The sequence below is a fragment of the Kluyveromyces lactis genome (genome assembly GCF_000002515.2).
Source record: "Kluyveromyces lactis strain NRRL Y-1140 chromosome F complete sequence".
NCBI classification, from domain to species: Eukaryota; Fungi; Ascomycota; class Saccharomycetes; order Saccharomycetales; family Saccharomycetaceae; genus Kluyveromyces; species Kluyveromyces lactis.
The window spans coordinates 1,364,919-1,386,157 of record NC_006042.1 but is presented as its reverse complement, the minus strand read 5'-3'; the positions used below and the strand labels follow the sequence as shown (position 1 = coordinate 1,386,157).

Sequence of the window (21,239 nt, the reverse complement as noted above, 5' to 3'; positions counted from 1 at the left end):
GATGAAGTTAATCCATGTAAATAATAATCTATAAAGTCACACAGCTATTGTATGGACTTCTGGAACTAGGCTATCCAAATCTAATACCAGGTATTGTCCAGTAGTGGAAAACTCTGGAACTGAGACTATCAACACCTCCACTGCTCCCTCTAGTTGAGTTTTGCGATAGCCAAATTCTGGCTGGTTTCCAATTATATATACATGTGGCCATTCTTTGAGAATGAACGGATCATTGTCTGAATATGGGTAGCACCATAGAGTGTCCGGAGCCGTTGGTGCTATGTTTTGCCATTTTAATGTAGCTTCGGCTAAATCGAGTCTGTGATCAATCGTGTCCCCCTTTAGAGATTTTGTTTCTTCATAAAACGGAATGACATATTTCGTAATATCGTTTATCTGTTGCCCGCTTGTAGCCAACAGCTGCAATCCTTCTATATCAAACCAGTAAGGATTGGAAACAGAGTGAAAGATGTCTGCATTTTCTAGATCAAAATAAGGGCTCAATGCGTCATCGAAAAGAGCTTTATGTAAAGGCTGTTGAGGTAAGCTCCTGTCACTAGGATCATTCTCTCCAGGAAGAAGATCTACAGGTAAACTTTTCAATATGTTCGATAGGAATGGTGTAAATTCTCTCAGCGATCCTGGTAAATCTTGACGATTTTCCCCAGGGTTTAACGAGTTTCCAAGAATGATACATCTGGATACTTCATTTAGACCGCTGTTCGTACTTAATTCACCGGTCAAAGCATCCTGAAGTAATTGCATCCTTAAAGATAAAATTGGACTTCTTGGTGTAGCGTTGATACCAGATATCAATGCAATTTTCTTTCCTGGTAACGGTGGAAGTGACTTTTGCGGTAGAGCCTGAGGATAACATATATCCAAAACTTGGAAAGTTCCTGCATCTGCTTCCATACCTAAGATGCCCACAACTGTACCGCTCACAAAAGGTGTTTTTCTTACCAGCTCACCAACCAAGATAACTCGACCACTTTCGTCATCTAACATGATCTCGTCAGTACCCTCAGGATCTGTATAGCTCTTGATTAAGTCTGGTGCGCCATATGTGTCATCGACGATTTCCTGCAGAATGTTCGGCTTGTATTGCATTTCACAATACACAGTGCCAATACACCAGCATGGTTCCCCAGCTTGTATATCTAATACCTTGCTTTTTTTGACGACTTTTCTACCTTGAAGTCGGAACTCGCTGTTCCACTTCGACTGGCAACAGCTCTCCACACGGTTTCTTAAAACGTTAAGTCGATATTGATACATCTTGTAGAATTGCATATCATAGTTCCTATTTTTCATATCAAGAGCGTATTCATTAGGTCTGTCATGGTTGACATTCACAGAACTTCGTACGGTTTGAATGTCATCTTCGCTTCTTTGCTGACTGAATTGTGACTTATTCGTTAGTACTTTACCTTAAGCCAAAAAAGTGATTTACTAAAGTAAACTCAAAAAACATACGAGAATGATTTCAACAATGAATCCATTGATAAGTTCAGCCGTCTCTGTGTACCTTAGTTCCTTGTGCAGCTTCATCATCAAAGTTGTCGATCTAATAAAATTGCATCAAATAAATAAAACGTCTTTAAAGACGCGTATAACATTTTTCAATGGAAGAAATACCACTCACGTGACTGTAAGCGTATGTATATGCATATATATATATATGGAATTATATAGGAATATGGGAGAAACGCAAGCTTAAAAGTTTCGAATACAGTTGAATTGACAATAACAAGGACGATGAAGACGGTGCAAAGTGGATTCGGATGGGAAAATTAATTAGCTGGTTGAGAGATTTTTGAGCTGATCGTATTCCCAAGGAACTGATCCTAAAGCAGACACATTTTCGTCAGTGACAGTAATGATCCTTTTGATCCTTTCGATTTCTACTTTGTCTTCAATGTGTTTCTTTATTCTTGGATGCTCTGGTTGAGATGGGATATGGCCAACACTCATTCCGACTTTCAACAATGTTTCTACCATCTCATCGGAATTTTTGATAAGATCTGAATCAAAGAAGATTTTTTGATGAGGGACGAGAACGATAATGGTAGAACCGCCAAATTTGAAATACCCCATTTCTTGGCCTCTCACGATTGTGTCACCTTCTTTACAAGTTAATATGATCGAACCAACCATCATGGCACCAACTGCTATATATAGAATAGTTCCAAATTCAGGAGACGTGATTGGCACTATGCAACGGATATTTTCACCGAAAACATCAAGTTTAGTTCTAATAGCCATTGGATTGACGGTGTAGTATTCCCCGGAGATGTTATATACTTTTCCAACAACACCATCGCATGGTGCATGGAAACGGTGGTAATCCTGTGGTGCTAATCTGAAGATCGCAATACTAGAGTTGTGCTCGGTAAACTGCGGTTTATGAGGACAATCTCCAAGAAGTTTGGAGACGCTAAACTGTCTTCCTTTGATCCAAATTTCTTGTGCTTTATGAACTGTGGGAAACACTGTTGCCCTGCAATCTGCTGGTGAAAGCAGGATACCTGGAATTGTGGATTCTGGTATTCTGCTACCAGGTTTTAGTTTCCTGTAGAAGAAGTCATTAAATGATTTGTATTCGACTTCTAAACATTCACTCATATCAAGCGAATGGAACCTGATGAATGATGGAATATATTTTACCGAAGATGGTGCATCAAACTTTTTCCCCTGTTTGATAGTTTGTTTACGCAACAAGTTCTTGAATTTCTTTGATCTAACACCTTTTCCATTATAGATAATTCGAATTCCGACCTTGACATGTGCACTAATTTTCTCCTCTATAATGATGCCCGAATCTCTATCCTGAACCAAGATATTTGCATTATTTGAACCCAAAGCGTACTTCCCATAGGTTAATTTGATTAAGAACTTTGAGAACCACCTGCGCGATGCTGAGTTAATGGAGACGTATGATGGTGTCAAAAATGTTCTTCTTGAGTGTGCTCTTTTTAATTGACAAATCGCAAAGTGGGCAATCAAGTCGTTTTCCTTGTTTAGTTTAGAATTCACAACATTTCTAGATTTGTGAACTTTTCTACCACACAGGGGACACGTTTGTATATTGTTGAACGGAGAAGAAGTTTTATTATTTTCAGTCCAATTCTCTAAATAGACAACAAGCTCAGATATTGTAAGTTTCTCACGAGACCAGGGCACTTTGTTGTAAAAATGAAAGAACTCATTAATTTCATTAGATGTGAATTGTCCTATTTGTTCCAACAACATACCAAGTTCCACTATGTCAAAATCTTTTTGAGTTGTAAGTGAATCTAATGAGTTCGTCCAGAAGTGTCTTTTCAACTCGCTGTATGGCAAAAACTGGAAATTCAAGGAGGCAACAGAATTATGTTCGTCTGATGTCTTGTTTAGGTTCAAAGGTAAGTCTATATTCATGATTTCACCTATTTGGTACTTTCCCACCAATGAAGTCCAAGATATTGAAGCAGTGGCAATTTTGTCATGGAATGAAAAGGCATCCTTATCAAGTACTTTAAGGACAAGTTCGAAGTGTCTTTCCTCTGGATATACTTCAAATGCACAAACTTCGTTGTACTCCGGGTTCAAAGTATGTCTCTTGTAAGAGCTTTTAAACACTCTCCTACCAAATGTAATTATAACGAACGGATCCATATCATAGCCTGTTTTTGACATTTTCTTCTTAACCAATGGAAGGTTTGTAATACTCTTCAAGGTCATAACTACTACACCCAATGAATGTTCTCTCTTTGATACTTCAAAACTATGGATAGATCTTTTTCTTTTTGGTATTCGTTTCCTTCTTCTACTTAGTAACTTTTTATCATCTTCATCCCTGAAGCCATCTTGATCTTGAGTCAATGATGCAGATGATTCGTTCGGCGTACTATATTCACGAGGGAATGATGGAGTAGAATCGAAACCATTGTAAATATGAAACTCGTTCAACGAGGCTAGGTTTTCATCCATACCCTTTTCAACAGAATACAGAGATGATATCGAAGGTGTTTCTGAAATCGATGACGAAGTAGAAGATGAGGAAGAAGATACGGAGGCATTTGAAGATAACGAAACGGTATCAAGTCCATATACGGCACCGATGGTGTCGAATATTTCAGGATCTTCTATGAGTGCTGCTTCCTCCTCTTCTCCCATAATATCCCCTTCCTCATCTACGCTCAACGCATCCTCATTACTAATATCCATGGCAAGTTCCATATCTTGATCCAAATCATCAACCTTTAAAACGTCCAGAAGGTCATTCTCATCTAAGACGTCCTGAAAGTCCAATTCATCCTCTATAACATCATCGCTAAATACACCCTTCTTCATAATTTCATAATCAACATTATGCATCAATTTCGTGTTCCACAGATGGAAGCTTGTCAATGTATCCGAGTCATCATTGTTACTAGAAGTCAATTTGAAAGATAATTGCAATTCCCCAAAATTATACGGCAGTGCCTTCGGATCCATCCATGACAAATTCTTCTCCCTCAAAATGTTCCTATTGAACATAGGATACCACTGTGCATCTTTAGTGAATTTAAAATGGGTTCTACTAGTCCTGAACAAAGTTAGAATTGAAATCTTACATTCTGCCAAGTATAGGAAATTAGTGTTATCAGAATCATAAATAATTAACCGTAGGTATTGAGATAACGGAGAATTCGATAGCTTCAATTTCAAAGTCGATTTCCATTGTGGTTGAGTGCTATTCTTTACTTTTTTAGTGGTCTTGGTAACGTTATTGAACGTTACCAAGCACAATGGATTGCAAACAGCTTCATTTATCGTGAAATTCCGAGCTTGATGCACTTGAACTTGTAAAGTTAATGAATTGCGGGAATGGTTAACATCCAATACTTCATCTTTCCCCCTTTTCCTACGGAGCAAACGAGGCATAGCGTATGGTTTCCGGAACCATTCGCGTTATCGATATCGGAAACCCTGGCGTTTAAAAGCTGCTGTTAAAAATATACGTCTTTAACCGTACTAGAAAATCAGTTGGTAGAAACCACAATTCGAGCGTCCTTATGAAAAGACGTGAACTTCTCCTTTTAATGCTTACCCCTGACAGATCTGGGAACAATAGGTATACTGATACTGTGTCTTTCTTCATCTTTACAAGATGTACTTCGCAGTTGGCGAAAATGGCTGAAACCCAAATTCTTGATTCTAAGTAAGCACGAATCGACCCATTTTCTATAAAAATAAAGGGAAAAAAGACAGGTAAGATACACACACTGTTCTGCATGTTCCTGAGAAGTCTAATATACCCAATGTACACAGCTAGCTATAGTGTTCACTTGGAGAGAGTATTAACACATCCTTGAGTGATATTATTGGGTTAAAAGTCTACCAACACCCACACATCACATTACTTCACACTGTCTCTCTTTGACACTTTATTAGTGTTATACAGAAACGTCATCTAGTACACAAACTGATACACAGATTTAAAAGTTACAACGAATTAATATGCTTGGTTCGTAATTTGTTGGTTAATACCATGATCTTAATCGACTCTTATTTATAGTATCCTCAAGTGTCCCAGAACCGGCCCCTTCAAACCTCAAGCTCAGGTGTTTCTTATCGTTAGAGACTTCGAAAGCAGTGGAACCTGATTTTCAATATATAAAGGATGAAAAGAGAATATGTAAAATAAAGAGAAGAGCAAGCAAGCAACTAGAGATATAGAGCGTCGAAAAGTAAAAGGTCCAAACATATATTAACTGGATAAATTTCTGTAATTTTCCAGTGTTACTGTATCCTACGTCCATATAAACTCGCGATTTATCATTGGTGTTAAGGTAGAAAGGGTGTGCCAGAGAATCTTTTCCCACTGGAGAAAGCAAGACATATAGATAAAAAACATGGGTAAGAGATTCAGTGAATCTGCCGCAAAGAAAGCAGAGGGGTTAGCAAGAAAGCGTGACCAAGCGTATGCTAAAGAAAGAGCAGAAAGAGAGAGACGGGAAGCTGAAGAGGCGTCGAAATGGGAAGATGGTGCCAAGAAAACTAGCTCCAAGAAGCTGCTAGAAGAACAAAAAAAGGAAGAGAAGCTTCGTGCTAAGAAGGAACGTGAAGCCTTACTTGCTGAGGAAGAAGCATCTCTAGGTAAGGGTGGTAAGGGTAAGAGACGTTAATTATAGACAGAGAACGCGGTACTTGAAATGCCAAAATGAGATTCTATTAATCAAAAAGCAAAGACATTGAGCAATTACACAAAAAAAGGTTTGATAAGCTGTTACTGCTGGTTCATTCCATCATATTCAGTTCAATAAAAGGATGTTCCAACTCTAATTTTTAAACTTTCAACTCCCACTTGACTAATAATAATATCTCCATGAATAATACCAATCTCAGTGTGTATTAGCTAGCTTCCCTCAATTTATGTATTTGTATATATACATGAAAGTAATAGTATATTTGACATTCCTTTATATATAAGTCTGGCGGAAGGCTAACAAAGTCAAACGGTCAACTTGGTTAAAAGGATTCCACAGTTTGATAACGAAATGATCCTCAGTTGTTAACCTTTTGCTTTTTCTCCTGGGCGGGGACTCTTTCGTACCGAAAATGTGCCATTTCAGAACGTAGAAGATTATTCACGGTATTAATCTTTACACGGCTATTTGCCTCTTCAATCCAGTTTTCACCATCTTTTCCTAAAACAAATTTATTCAAATCCAATTTAGAAACTTCTTTGACGCTTTTCTCGATATGTTCTTTGTAATCTTGTTCGTTCTCTTTATCGGAGAAAATCTCAATCTTATACAAATATAGCCCGTCCGGGGCATTGTATTGATTCCATGATTCATAAAACACGGGTCGCAGTAGCTTTCTCACAGCGACTCGAAAGTATGCCCATTGTCTAGGTATTAATGAATTGGAATTACCGAGTACTTTGTTCCAATTATTCGAAATCCTACCAAAAGACTTGGACCTTAAAAACTTAAGGTTGTCCTCAAGAGATTTTCCACCTGGTAAATTCCCATTTAATAAATAGTTTTGTCGATAGTGTATGTGCACCGCCGGTGAACTTTTCCTAGCTAGCCCCATGAAATGCCCTGGTGGATAGAAGTGCAAAGAGAAATAAGGGCATTTGTAAACTTTTGCATATGGACTTTCCAATTTGTTAATGATCTGGTACATTCGCACGCTTCCAAGGACTCCTCTCAACTTATGATGTTCAGGTGATATAACTCTCTTGTATGGATTAGGCTTGATCATCGTGGTACCGTACTTTCCGTAATTGAGATCACGCGCCAGTTGGCCGTGATCTGCCACCAATGGTTTCTTACTTTCCACAAGTGCTTTGGCAAAATTACTCGCATTTTCAACTGGTCGTACTATCAGCTTAGACATTGCTCCCTCACCTTTAAACTAAAAAAATTATTACTCGGACTCTTCAGAAGATGTTGAAAGTGAAGGGGTTATCAATGTTTTAATTACTTCCATAGCATCTCATCGCTTCCTTTTCTGTCATTATTTCCAAGGTTAATTAATGGATTTCAAACAATTTTTCATGTTGACAAAACTGGATGTGACAGATATTAATTGATTAAAAAGTAAAACGTCAGAGAAAAGCAAACTGAAAGTAGCAGTATCAGAAGCTTGGCAGTTGATCTATAGAGTGGTCAAATATCCCGTTTATGTAAACGGTAAAGAATTTTGCCAGGGAGAGTTTTCGCCGATAAAATCACTAGAAATTGCTGCTGATAATACGTTAATAATTACAGGCAAAAGACTGCGCTTATAGTTACACAGAAACCATTGAAATAATCCAATGTGCAAAGGCTATTTAATGTTGCATCTAGCAGTATTAGTTGCCAGGTGACGGTGTAATACTTTCAGAAGGGCAGTCAAAAGAAAGTCTTCGGTGTTAAGGACCCCGGTAGACCTTACCAAAAATTTCTTCTTCTCAAGAGGATGGCAGATTGGATCTGGGAAGATCTCAATCACTAGTTCCGTGGCATGGTTTTCAGTTACGCTAGGCTGGGTATTAAATATATCTGTCTTTGTGTTTTAACAACAATTAGCATGCAGTGTGGGTGTTATGTAAGCAGCAGCATCTTAAGTCATATCGTGCCAGATGACGCAGGACATCGTCACGAGGAAGAACCGGAATTGGCAACAACATGGTAACCAGAAACAAATGGGAAACAGAATAGAAACGATGTTTGCCATTTTCGCCACGGCTAATTTGTTGTACGCACATATTAGGGAAAATCGATAGACCTCCAAATCTAAAGCAATAAAAGATATTAGTGTTTGATATATAGATATTATAGATATAGTTATCTTATGCGTTAAGATATAAGTGTTGGAATGGCATATTTTCTGTGAGTAGATGGGGTTGTTGTTGTTGTTGTTGTTGTTGTTGTTGTTGAGAGTAAAATAATAACATGACTGTAACGAAAACAAAAAATAAGTTGAGCAAAAAAGGGAAAACATCATTAGTGAAAAACTGCGAATAGGAAGCGATAGATAATTAAAGGAAGAATATAATTCGAATGAGAACTGGCATGTCTTTGACGGAGGTGAAAAAAAAACATTATAATAGGATAGATTCCTATGAATTGTTTGTTCCTCTTGTTCAATGCAGAGTATTTTTTTCTTGGTTTTATTATAACAAAAGCGACAATAATAATGTGTTTGAAATTCCTCTTGGAACCTCATATGTTGGTGTTACTACCACTCATTATAGTCTCAAGGAAAGTGGGAAACAAATGCGGAGGTAGAATGCGTACAAAGAAAATAGAAACAAACAAACAAATTGTATGAGATTAAGTTCAAAAAATGGCCTTGGTAACATTTCTGATGATACTGGAATTGAATTAACAATAAATCAGTGTTTTGGTTTTAGGGATTCAGTATTCTCAGTTACTAGTAAATATTTTAATCGATATAAGACCATCATATCGATCCATGGAAGGAAATGAAAATGGTATATACGCATGTTTTCGGACTTGTCTTAGAATGCAGTAAAGATCGAACTTTGATATGATTCACAGTTTCGAAGATCTTTAGAAGAGTTCAATAACATTTACTTGTCACGCGTAGATCAGACCTTGAACTTTAATATAATCACCCTTATATTATCACTATTAGTATTGACTGAAAAAACATAAATCTTGCGCTGAGTATTCCTCCGTGTTAAAGCTGCAGACTTCAATCATAATAGATACAAAAATGGAACTCTGTACAAAAATGAGGGTGAATCAGCAGAAACAACACAAAAAAGGGAAAGATTGAATAAAAGGTCCTTTCCTATTCTTGAATTTAAATTTGAATTGAAAAAAGAATGTGTTGTAAGCTTAAGAAATGAATTGAAAAATCAAGCAAAGATATAACCATTACCATTACTACCTTGTTCCAAAAAATCGATCACATCCACTTGTTTTTGGGTGTAAAGGTCAGTAGATTGCGGAGAAAGTTGTGGTCTCAAACTGGAAGTGAACAATGGAGATTGGTTATTTTGAGGTTGTGAGTTGAGGTTCATGTTTTGCTGATAAATACTAGTACCACCTTTTTGATTAGCAAAGATAGATCCTAGAGATGAAGTAGATGAACCCATTGGCAGCTGGTAACTAGAGGAACCGGAGATGGAACTGTTCATGGAGCCTGAAGTATTATACTCCAACGAGGTGTACGATGGAAGTAACGATGGTTGTTGGTGTTGAGGCACTTGTTGTTGAGATTGCGAGTGATAGTGCTGGTACGCGGAAGAGCCATGAGAGATAGGAACGTAATCATTACCAGGCAATGAGTCCAAAGTATAAGCATAGTTACTTGGCATAGCTGGCTGCGATTGATAGGAGTAATGATGAAGTTGTTGCTGTTGCTGTTGTTGCTGTTGTTGCTGTTGTTGCTGTTGTTGCTGCTGTTGCTGCTGTTGCAACGCTAACGTCATGGCTTGCTGCATGGCAGCAGCTTGTTTCGCACTTCTACCCCAAGACAGTCTTATTCTGGAGTTACCGATTGGGAACCCTTGCATCTTGGAGATAGCAGTCTCCGCACTAATTCTATCGACGTATTGAACAAAACCACAACCTTTACCGACAGGGATCTTGACGTATACAATTTGCCCAAAAGGTTGGAAATAGGAACGTAATTCATCTTCAGTAATCAATGTTGACAAGCCGCCGATGAACACCGTAGTGTTATTGGGATCAGTGAACTGCGACAAAGAAGGCTGCTGTAATACAGGGTACGAGAACTTCGATTGGAGCATTCCCGAGTTAGCAGGAGTAGCTTGTGATGTTGGAGTGGAGATATGTGAAGAAGGAGCGTTGGTACTATAGTTCGAAGAAGAGACACCAGGACTCGAACTGGAAGCGGCGCTTCCACTGAATCTATGTTGATGCTGATGCTGGTGCTGTTGATGATGATGCTGTTGTGGTTGCTGGCCCTGCTTATTCTTAGAAGTTGTGCCCACTCTGATAGCCCTACCGTTCAAAAACGTGCCTTGCATTTCCACTAACGCTCTTTGCTGTTCCATTTCATTGACAAACTTGACGAATCCATACCCCTTTGACACACCAGTGAACTGATCGAAAACGATCTTAGCGTTCAATGTGGAGGAGTAACGTGAGATGAATAACTCAAACAATTGCGCTTCTGTGACGTTGGGTGCCAAATCACCAACGAAAAGAGTGAATTCAGATCCTGGCGCAGTGGCAAATGAAGCCCAGTTAAGCTTCAACGCATAATTCGAATCCATAGGAACTCGAAGTCCCGATTTCATCAACGCATTGCTAGCTGCCATTTGGTTCGGGAACTCCACGAAACAGTAGCCTGAATTGTTAACAGCATGTGATTTATTTGGATTTGACGATTTGATCAATTTGACCTGCACGTTGGGCTCGCCCAACATCGACCATATACTTTTAATATCGTTCTCTGTCCAATCCGGGTTCAAATCACCCATGTAAAGCTGTGTAGAATTCTGAATAGGACCTGAGCCAGCTACTGACATGGAAGATGAGGATGAATCTGGGACGGAGTTTGATCTAAAGGAAACGTTTGAATAAGCTGAATTAGAACTGGCATTCAAACTTGAACCGTAAGAATTCACATGAGAGTGTCCAGACATGGAAAATGACATGATGATGGTACCAAATATATGAGCTGCTGTATGATGTCTTTTTTGAACCAGTCAAAAAAAGGATGAAGCTGATGTGTTAAAAGGAAAAGATAATAAAGAGGTAAAAAAAAAAAACAGGCAACTAAAAGATCAAACAAATGGGACTGAAAAAATGAAAGAGAGAGAACAAAGCTGGTAATCAACTCTATACTAGCCAACAGATACGTTTCGCACAACCTCTGGTTCTGTTTTCTTTAATGAACAGGCTTATATCTCTTCTTTTATCGGTTCAAGGGATTGGCCGAATTGTGTTTAGAAGATGCTTAAGATTCCGAACTAAATTTTCAAAATCTCCTATAGTAAATGATCCAAAGAAAAATAGGAAAACTATAAGACTCGTCCGTTATAAAGGAAAATCAATTCTGGTTACAACCGACGAAAGCTTCGATATATGGGATAGTACTTGTATAGTGAAGTGTACTTTGTATATACTCCCAGCCTACTACTATCAATTGGGAAATGAGGCAACGTGAATACGGTATCTATATCTATATCTATATCTATATCTATATATAAATACTTTTGCCTATATATATTCCAAGGCAAGGTACTAAGTAATAATCCCCAAGAATGGTAACTAGGCTTGTAATAATGGACGAATACAGCATCACAGCACTCTACAGCACTTTACAGTCCAGTATTAATGTTGGAAACATCTTGGGAATTCGAAACGTTGAAATTTTTTTCACACTTTTTTGGTGTGTGGGAAATTTCGTTTCGCAGTGATACCAAAGAGAACAAGGCACACCGATTTCGTGCATATTCACACGGAGAGGTGTGAGTGTCTACAGGACAAGTCACATAGACTGGGGAGTGGCATCATGTTTTGTTGAATGAAACTTTACGAGCCTTTTTTTTTTTGGGGCACAGTATCCGCACAGTGTTCGAGGTTGGGGTGTTTATCGGTTAGGCCTTCTTCAGGTCGATAAGAGAAGAGTTTGTGCAATCTTATTTTTTTTGGTTTCCTTTGGTACGCTATTGAGGAATATCCAAAGGCAAGGACACTGGATAGCAACCGAGCACTTTAAATCATCGGTGATTAGAGTTGGCTGCAGCAGTAGTTGCAGCCCAGTCTTAATAATTTTATGGTAGTATACTATATATTAATGGAACAACCCAAGGTTATCACGTATTGCGTCTGAAACTAGAATCTCACCACTGGGAAAACGGTAAATCCTGCAGTAGCATTTTTCTTTTTCAGAATCTATTTACGTCTGGTGTTATTATACAGTGATTTGAAGAATCTCTTCCAAAGTGCTGGAGAAGGAATGGGCCGTACGGCCACACTCCCCTCCGTCCTTGATGAGAGCCGGTAGTTGCCTTTGTATGCTTGGATAGAAATGTTGATTGAATACCATTCTTCTTGTGTGTGTATCCTCACACGATAACGTTTCTAGCTCCTCGAGAGTCATATTTCCACTGTCGGTGCTACTTGTTTCAGCACCTGTACTGGTCAATTCGCCTTTTGCAAATTGTCTCGTGAAGAGTTTCAAGTATGCATACGGTTGTGGGAACTCCGGTATCATGTACGGTACATATCTTTGTTGTAATAGTGGGGAGACGGAATTAGCACCGTTACCCTGTTCGGGGTTTCTGTCTTCGTGACCAATGGCAGCAGCTCCTAGCACTCCAGCTCTTATGAATTGCAACATCGCCTTCAGGTTCTCGTTCTTATGCTTCTTGTTCTTGTTCATACTCAATACACTGCTGCTTGTAATCCCCATACTTATCGACTTGCCCTTTGCCTTGTTGTTCCCTTGCGTGACTATGGTCCATCCCAATACCTGGAAAAACCCTTTCAACATCTTGATCCATGCGTGCCTTACTAGCTCGTCAGCACAGTACTTTAACACCACTTGTACGAACATACCGGAGTCTCTTTGGATAGGAGCGATTATATGGGTCATAGCGTTGTTCAAATACAATGTGATGGCTCTGATCTGTAATTTCAACACATTGGCATCGTGCTTCCCAATGGTATCAAGCAAGTTGGCCAATTCGTCGCGCACTTGTTTTGATGAATCACACATCAATGGGATGGATGATTGCATTAGATTATTCATGCTCGGTAGATGGATGATCCTCGAGATCATAGATTCGAAATATAGTACTGTTTCTTTCCTCGTGACATCGCTATGATGTCTCAACAAGCTGACTCTTTTTATCACTTCTTGGTTCAAATCCAATACGCCTGTACCATTTCCAGCGCTCTTCCCGTTGGAACCACTGCTGATCTTGGTCTGTGATGGTAGCGAGATTCGCTTCATCTGGAAAGATGTATCAGTCACATTGCTTGGTTTCTGCTTTGGTTTTCCAACCTTAAGCTTACGCTTCATAAAGTCCTGCTGTCTCACTGTTTTCTTCGCCATCTTGCTCAAAAGGGGGCTTGTTTTATTGTCTTGTATTGGGGCAACCTAGTCTACTGGTTGTCTACTCATGACTGGACTCTCTTTCCATGTCGATGAGATGAGCTTCATATTTCTAAGATCAAGGTAAGAGCATCACTAGTACCAAATTTTTCAAGACATTGGAAAATTTCTTTTGTAGATCACGTGAACTGGTTTTCGATATGAACATAAATTCAGATCATTATACATATATAAGACAGTATCACTACTATGGCGTTTCCAAAGGGATTATATCGTTACCGGCAGGACCATAAGCCATATTCTGCTAGCTTCAAAGGTATCACGGAGCAATATTGTGAATTATGAGTTCAAGACAGTTGAGAAGATTAGGAAAGGATGATTTAGAGACGACTTTGCTCAAGCTAACATCGAAAGCTAGCTCATCGTCACCAGCCTTGGAAAATGAAGATGAATCCCTGGCTCAACCAACAGTAACTAGCTCAAATATGTTTATGTTAATGGATGATGATGATGAGGAAGAGGAAGAGGAAGAGGAAGAGGAAGAAGCGGCTGTCTCACCAGTAGAGGAGGAGTCTCCAATAATTAAGCTGGAGACTAAATCTCAGAAGAGGAATACTAAGAAGACAAGTAAAAAGAAGAATAAGAAGACTAAGAACCAAAGCAAAAAAGGTCCTAGCCTAAAAGACGAAGATGGGGAAGATGATGAAGAGTTTGCTCGTTTGTTGACTCAATTCCAAAAGAAAAATATAACATCTTACAAATCGCTGGATTCTCAGGAGGAATACGATGAGTACGATGACGATGATGGGTTTATGACTGCCGATGAAGAGGTTAGCCAAGGTTATGAGGATAACTTATCGACTTGGAAACAATATAATCTCAGAGATGATCCTGGGTTTACTAAGTTTAAACATTTCAAACCTTTGAATGCATTGTTTAATAAGTTCGATTTCAAGCAGTTAATTCCTGATAACGAATTCAAATTACTTTTTGATGATTTATCACCAGAGACCTTACAAGATATTGACTCTGTGACATCCACTCATGTATCACCAGAAGTATTGAAGCAAATTGAGAGACTAAAAAGATTAGTAAAGAACTGGAGTGGCAAGGACAAGAGAAGTGTCCCCAACGGCGGGTCTGTCCGAAAGTTACAGTTCACCAAGATAAGAGACGACTGGCTACCAACAGTACGTGGAGAATTCATCTTGAAAAAGTTGTCTAACGACGATCTAACAAAATGGTCGAGATGGCAGCGTCCTTTGGATTGGGATGCTGTCATCAAAGACGATGTTGAACGCAAATGGTCTAAGCATTTTACTTATTATAAATTCGATGCTTTAAACGATACCAATAGCAAAAAGGCTTTAACCGAATTCTACCTGAGTACAGTCTTACACCCTGATCATGAAGCACTAATATCAATAATATCTTCGCAATTCCCTTATCATGTACCAGGGCTCTTACAAGTTGCCTTGATATGCGTAAGGCAAGGTGACAAATCTAACAGTAATGGTTTGGTTGAACGTGCACTATTTGTCTTCGACCGTTGTTTGAAAAATGGGATTGAGTTCACTGCTAAGGATTTCCAACTTCCCTACATATATTTTTACAACAGACAGTTTTATTTGGCTATCATGAGATATATTCAAATCGTATCTCAAAGAGGTGCCGTTTCAACAGCCGCTCAGTGGTGTAAAACTCTTCTTTCTTTATCACCTTTGGAAGATCCTTTAGGAGCAAGATATTTCATGGATCATTATTTGGCTGCCAATGATGAATATCAGTACATTATTCAAATGATAAAGAATCCTTTATTCAACCTATACAAACAGTGGTTTACTTTAGGACTGGGAATGACTGCCGTATATTCTTATTGGAAATTGTCCTGCATTGAAGAAGCTAAGCAGTTGTTAAAACGTGTTTGGAATCAATATCCTTCATCTCTTTACAGGATATACGAAGAAGTGTTACTTGGTGATCCATCCAAATTGAAAATTAAATTAAAACCTCCTACTGTGAGCGCTTCTATCGAGACAAAAGCTTATACTACTAGAATGGGCGCCATTTGGAAGGAAGCGGAAGCTAAGAAGTTTTTACTTGATGAGTTAGCAAGCATTTTTAATTCCACTTCGTTTGACACTGATGCAGTGAAGGATATAAATGATGGCGATGATGATGACGACGTGGCGCCAACATCATTCTTCATCAATAACATTCCAATTAATTTGTTAAGGTTTGCTATTCTTTCTCAAGAGTCATCCGTTATGGCTGCTATTCCCGAAGAAATTTGGTCAGATCATTCTGTGTTTGAATTCGATGTACTACCACCACAACCACATGATAGAGAAAGTGAGTATGTAGTAGAAACAATCGAAGGACTAATTGATAGTAAACATCTAGAAATATCCCAAATGAACAGGTTCGCTGATGAGGAGCTTTTACAACACATTAACCAGTTATCAATACAAGAATACTTGGAGCAGCAGCAACAACAGCAACAACCAAATGAAGAAATCGAATAGCACAACAACTTGAACTGATCTGCCGTCATGTATATTTAAACCAACTTAAAAAAACAGATATTATTAATTATTTATACATAATGTCCGTTATAAAAGTATCCAAATTAAAAGTCTATGCGGTAACAAACGTCTCATATAAGTTTGATTTTCCTAAAATTGTGATTTGTCCAAATGTTTCCTTCTGTTTCAATGATATACAGTCTGCGGTGGCAAGAGAAAGTAACTCAAAGAATGCTTTACTGGCCATTCTTTTTGTTATTACCGCGTTATCCTGGTACTTCGAAGTAAGGATTTTATCAAAAGTAGCTTCACCGGAGCTCATTTCATCTCTCAGTAGAGTTGCCATTTCCACTGTAGATTTAGACACGATTTCACCGGTAGCAAGCTCTACTTTTTGACTTTTTTCCTTTTCAATTGACCCACGAGAGGCAAATTCGTCTGATTGAATGGCTTGGTAATCATTTTCTTCCATGGATGTATCAGCTGCAAGAACTGGAGGTTCATCATCAGCAAACACTGGTCCTTCTGATTCTGCATCAAAGCCCATTTGTTGGTGATCGAATGGATCAGAATTGTGTACCAAACTTCCATCGATACCCAAAGAGATATCTATATCAACATCGGACCCATCAGATTGGCTGGATTGTGACAGAGCTCTAGGCTTCTTTGAAGCTTTATGGTTGAAGAAATTAGATATAATCTTTTGAGGAAGGAAGTCCAGGTCAGAGTATAATTCATCGATGGCTCTTTTTTTCTTTGATATAGCGGACGAAGTCTCATCAGAAACGATAAGAATTGAGTCCGATGGTCCTCCTTTCACTTCAGAATCGTTTAATTCGGCATCAGCATCTATGAGAACCTTCTTAACATTGATAAAGGCTTTATTCCTTGGTGCCCTCTTCTTTACTGCTCTAGGTGGTATGTATGCCTCTGCTTGCTCTTGATGCTCTGGTTCTGTGTCCTTTGGCAGCCCTAGATCAAAGTCTAAGAGTGTATCATCATGCAATGAGTGAGTAATATCAGCCCTTCTCCCGATCTCTACAGACATGTCGCTACCATGGCTAGACTGATTACCAGAAATATTCTGATCATCATCGTTTAATCCCAAATCCCAATCATCGTTAAGTGGTAGCAATTCATCATCATCGTCATTGTCATTTCTAATAGTCAAATCACCTTCATTTTCTCCATCATCCGCGTTTACTTCACTAGCAGTAACACGAGTCCCTTCACCCCATGATTTAGTGTTATTGCTTTGATTAGAATCACCAAGGTCAAAATCTAATTTCAAATGAGATGAATCGTGATGTTCAATAGCATTCAAGTCATCATCTTCATCTGCCAGGAATCGCCTTCCAACTTCTAAGGACATATCCCATGCTTGTTGTTGTGCTGCAATGGCGGATGTTACAGGTGCTGCTCCTTGCACTTGTCTTTCCATTGATCGTTCAGCGATCAAAAAACCTTCTGGCACTTGGATATCTTTCAAGAAATCCAAACTGGGCATCTCCAAGACGTCAAGTTCTGTAACCGCATCTTGCAATAAAAGCTGATCTAACTTTGCCACTGTATCTAGCTGAATTGTGACGCTCTTGTTCAGCGATCCCTTGAAGATAGATTTCACTTTACTCAGTAAGTCTGTGATATCAGTAAGCAGATAGGATGCTTTTTGAGAATAAACTTTTACAACACCATGTAGTAACTCACCGGAAGCACGTAATGTGATAGGTTCCACAGATTCATCATCTAGATTAACACCTGCAGCTTTGGCAATCTCTTCAACAGATTCCACGATATTAGTCTTTGCAATGTTCCGATTGATGCTACTCAAATTGGAAGCCAGCCAGATCTGAGCCAACGGCCCATTGCTTGTATTTAATCTCACCTGAGTATGTGAATTGCTATTTGGTGGCATATACGTTGTTTATTTTTGGATTAGGTGATATAAGGCTCGTGGTTCCTGTTGCAAATGGTATAGCAAATGGATATAAACTTAAGATCGAGATTAGAACTTGATCTTATAAGGAATGGTTAGCAAAATAAAAATGAAATAAAATAGCACTGTGTCTTTTTTCAGAGGTCACGACATTAAAATTCCATAGGTAATATATATATTTGATAAAATTATTGGTAAAGGTGCAATCAATATGATGGAATAGACATACTTCTCATCCAGTGTTTATCAATGATATTTGTTAAAGGATTGCTGGTTATAGATCTCATCACGGAAACGCGTTATGGAGAAAAATCGCGAAAATATTTTTGGGGGAAAACAATGTCTTTTTCTGGGACCTCAAAAGATTTCCCGCCGGAAAAATTTCGATTTCGTGGTATAAAATCCGGGTAACAAGTGAGGACCTTATACCCATTTATTACCCTGCCTTTCTAACTCTTGTTGATGCCAAAACCAGATCATCTCTCTCAGTATGCGCAGTCAGTTTAATCGGTATATATGAATATGAATCTTAAAACTAGACATCAGTTACACACAAATCGTTTCTGCTAAAAAATATAAAATCTAAGTCTTTCAATTCGGTTCTTAATTGATAATATTTTTAACGGGGATAGACAAATTATAATCGATCCAGTGTTTTCTTTGATATTGTTAGAAAGGAAGGAATAGTATATTGAAGAAAGATTTATGTTTGTTGGTCATTAAAACAAAGACTAGAACCCCCTTTTGAAACGGAATCGAGACATCACTTGTATCAACCTCCATATCATTTAGAATTTTTAGGTTTTATCGTATTTATTTCTTCTGATTTCTTTTAATTCGCTGGGTTTTAATTCGTTGTATATTTTAGTAATAGTCGTTTTAGGTTAATTCTCAATAGTTCCCAGTCTTATTCGTACGTTCACACTACAGTATTGTATGGAAAGAAAGGACAATGACCGGAGCAACAAAAAAGGGTCTTTAGGCTAAATCATGAAATGTATTCGTCGTTGTGTTGTGTAAGCTTGTGCAATGGAATAATAGGAATTAGAATAATGAAAAAAAAGCAGACGAAGGATAATACAAACGCCGAGACAGGTTTACAATCAACCGGGAAAACAATTGCTTCCAAGTAGAGTATCCGTATCAAGTGTATTATACCTTGGTCCAATTGTAATTCTTCGTTCATCTCAATTATTTCAAAGCGGCTTGCAAAGCTTCCAAAACTTCAAGTTGGATAGCAGCTTCGGCAGCAGCAACTTCGTCAGCAGAGGAGACGTTCTTTTGAGCTTCAGCCAACAGAGATCTAACGTTTTCTGGAGAGAAAGACTCTAATGGGAATGCTTCAACGGAAGTGATAGCCAAGGTAGAGTCTGGTTGGACAGTAGCGAAACCACCGGAAACAAAGAACTTCTTAGAAGAAGAACCTTCCAAGACTTCAACAACACCTGGAACCAATTGTTCAACAGTTGGAACGTGGTTAGCCAAGATACCGATTTGACCAGACTTAGCTGGCAAGTTGACTTGGGTAACTGGAGTACCAGAAAACAAGGTTTGATGTGGCAAAGCAAATTGCAACTTCAAAGCACCATCGGCAGCTTCAGCATAAGTACGCTTAGCAACAACGGTGTTGACAGATTTGGCCAAAGTTCTAGCAGCAGATAAACGGAACATTATAGGTGATTATTTTCTGGTAATGTGTTCTTATGATTTCGATTCTGGACAAGAAGCAATTAAAACAGACTGTAATGAATTCAATTGAAACAAAATCTAATAACACTAAACAAAGATCAAAATACAAAAGTCTAAGAAGGAACAACAGTAGTCCAACAAGAACAGTTCTAGTAAAACCTTATTCACAAATATCGTAAAGCTGTAATTAAAACTAAAATCCCATTCTTTTCATTTTCAAAAATCCTAATTGAGGCCTTGGAAAACTGAAAACTGAAAAAGTTGATGCACTCGAGAAGAGGTGTTTTCAAGCCTGTGAAACGTCAATGGCTTTGCTGAAAAGACCGTTGAGGGACACCTAGCTCTAGTGTAGTCGTGAAATGAGTGTATATACGTGACACCTGTTTGCAGTACTTTTTGTAGCACGTAGTAGATATGATGTATGAAGCTAGGGGTCCCTGATTGATAAAATGTATGTTGTTACCCTGTCGAATATGGCCATTTCCATCGTTTTGATTGGCTCATGATTTTCTTTAAACCACTATTCAATGAAATGTATAATGAACGATTCATCATAATCACTTATCCGCATCGTACATGATACAGGACTGCTCCCAGAACCCTGGATGGTCAGACGTCTTACGGTCCTAAACACGTCAGTTTCATAATGGTACCTAAGACTGGTGTTTCTGACAGACAGGAGAACAAGTTGACGCAATATTTCGATGATATACTTCGACTTTCAGCTGATTTGTTAACTCAACAGCAATTGAAAACTATTAAACTAGATCCCAAGGTGACGACAGGGTTTTCAAAGGCTCAGCAGAAAGGACTAGGTGATAGAATAACGCAGTTTTACTCGCTTCTTGATACTTTAGACGTTTCATTACAAACAACGGCGGATTACGTTGGGGCAGTGAAAGATAGCGCATTGCAGTTGAAGAAACAGAGAGAGGAAGAACAGATCAAGAAACAAGAACAAGAAAAGTTAGAGAGACAGTTATTGGAACAGCAGAAATTAGAACAGCAGCAATTAGAGCAAAAACAATTGAAACAGAAACAGCAACAACAGCAGCAACAACAACAGCAACAGCAACAGCAACAGCCACAGGAACAACAACATGAACAGCAGCAGAGATACTCCGCTAAGAACACCCCAATAGACATGCTAACAAACTTTGATACTGATCTACCGTCTGCTGGAATTACTCAAGCCCAGTCTTTCAACTCCGAGTTTGGTGATTTAAACGGCATGGATCTTTCTATGTTTGACTCAATGGATAACCAGGTAGGTTTTGGCGGGTTACAAAACACATCTGGTGGAAACGAGAAAAAGAATGATCCTCAAATAAATTTCAATGATACAAATGCACCACCTTCTGCAGTAAACGTTCCTGAAAATGGCAATCCAAGTAGTTATCTAACGTTGAACGATTTCAACGACCTCGGCATTGATTGGAATGCGGCTAACGACAATAATGAATTGAATTTGGAAGATTTTAACATATGATGTTTGTCATACCTCGGTATGACATGAATTAACCGTAGGTCTAATATAATACCGTTATTGCTTTCTAATGCTCTAT

General features: G+C 38.6%; 10 protein-coding genes across 10 annotated transcripts; 3 read left to right on the top strand and 7 right to left on the bottom strand.

The window, feature by feature from the left end:
• Nucleotides 1–36: 36 nt before the first annotated feature.
• Nucleotides 37–1,502, bottom strand: POL31 (DNA-directed DNA polymerase delta subunit POL31; the record flags this gene model as incomplete). The annotated part of the gene is made up of 2 exons (XM_455752.2): nucleotides 37–1,399; nucleotides 1,477–1,502. The coding sequence occupies 2 exons, from the start codon at nucleotides 1,500–1,502 to the stop codon at nucleotides 37–39; spliced, it is 1,389 nt and encodes a 462-aa protein (XP_455752.2).
• A 295-nt stretch (nucleotides 1,503–1,797) lies between these two features.
• Nucleotides 1,798–4,908, bottom strand: PSD2 (phosphatidylserine decarboxylase 2; the record flags this gene model as incomplete). The annotated part of the gene is made up of 1 exon (XM_455751.1): nucleotides 1,798–4,908. The coding sequence occupies one exon, from the start codon at nucleotides 4,906–4,908 to the stop codon at nucleotides 1,798–1,800; it is 3,111 nt and encodes a 1,036-aa protein (XP_455751.1).
• Nucleotides 4,909–5,879: 971 nt separating this feature from the next.
• LSO2 (Lso2p) lies at nucleotides 5,880–6,152 on the top strand (the record flags this gene model as incomplete). Its single annotated transcript, XM_002999386.1, has 1 exon — nucleotides 5,880–6,152. The coding sequence occupies one exon, from the start codon at nucleotides 5,880–5,882 to the stop codon at nucleotides 6,150–6,152; it is 273 nt and encodes a 90-aa protein (XP_002999432.1).
• Nucleotides 6,153–6,531: 379 nt separating this feature from the next.
• Nucleotides 6,532–7,374, bottom strand: PET130 (Pet130p; the record flags this gene model as incomplete). Its single annotated transcript, XM_455750.1, has 1 exon — nucleotides 6,532–7,374. The coding sequence occupies one exon, from the start codon at nucleotides 7,372–7,374 to the stop codon at nucleotides 6,532–6,534; it is 843 nt and encodes a 280-aa protein (XP_455750.1).
• Nucleotides 7,375–9,346: 1,972 nt separating this feature from the next.
• Nucleotides 9,347–11,116, bottom strand: NAM8 (Nam8p; the record flags this gene model as incomplete). Its single annotated transcript, XM_455748.1, has 1 exon — nucleotides 9,347–11,116. The coding sequence occupies one exon, from the start codon at nucleotides 11,114–11,116 to the stop codon at nucleotides 9,347–9,349; it is 1,770 nt and encodes a 589-aa protein (XP_455748.1).
• A 1,262-nt stretch (nucleotides 11,117–12,378) lies between these two features.
• IPI1 (Ipi1p) lies at nucleotides 12,379–13,524 on the bottom strand (the record flags this gene model as incomplete). The annotated part of the gene is made up of 1 exon (XM_455747.1): nucleotides 12,379–13,524. The coding sequence occupies one exon, from the start codon at nucleotides 13,522–13,524 to the stop codon at nucleotides 12,379–12,381; it is 1,146 nt and encodes a 381-aa protein (XP_455747.1).
• A 341-nt stretch (nucleotides 13,525–13,865) lies between these two features.
• Nucleotides 13,866–16,049, top strand: RQC1 (Rqc1p; the record flags this gene model as incomplete). Its single annotated transcript, XM_455746.1, has 1 exon — nucleotides 13,866–16,049. One exon carries the CDS (start codon nucleotides 13,866–13,868, stop codon nucleotides 16,047–16,049), a length of 2,184 nt encoding a protein of 727 aa, XP_455746.1.
• A 112-nt stretch (nucleotides 16,050–16,161) lies between these two features.
• MCD1 (kleisin alpha) lies at nucleotides 16,162–17,964 on the bottom strand (the record flags this gene model as incomplete). The annotated part of the gene is made up of 1 exon (XM_455745.1): nucleotides 16,162–17,964. One exon carries the CDS (start codon nucleotides 17,962–17,964, stop codon nucleotides 16,162–16,164), a length of 1,803 nt encoding a protein of 600 aa, XP_455745.1.
• Nucleotides 17,965–19,176: 1,212 nt separating this feature from the next.
• ATP16 (F1F0 ATP synthase subunit delta) lies at nucleotides 19,177–19,656 on the bottom strand (the record flags this gene model as incomplete). The annotated part of the gene is made up of 1 exon (XM_455744.1): nucleotides 19,177–19,656. The coding sequence occupies one exon, from the start codon at nucleotides 19,654–19,656 to the stop codon at nucleotides 19,177–19,179; it is 480 nt and encodes a 159-aa protein (XP_455744.1).
• A 664-nt stretch (nucleotides 19,657–20,320) lies between these two features.
• Nucleotides 20,321–21,163, top strand: MED2 (Med2p; the record flags this gene model as incomplete). The annotated part of the gene is made up of 1 exon (XM_455743.1): nucleotides 20,321–21,163. One exon carries the CDS (start codon nucleotides 20,321–20,323, stop codon nucleotides 21,161–21,163), a length of 843 nt encoding a protein of 280 aa, XP_455743.1.
• Nucleotides 21,164–21,239: the final 76 nt, after the last annotated feature.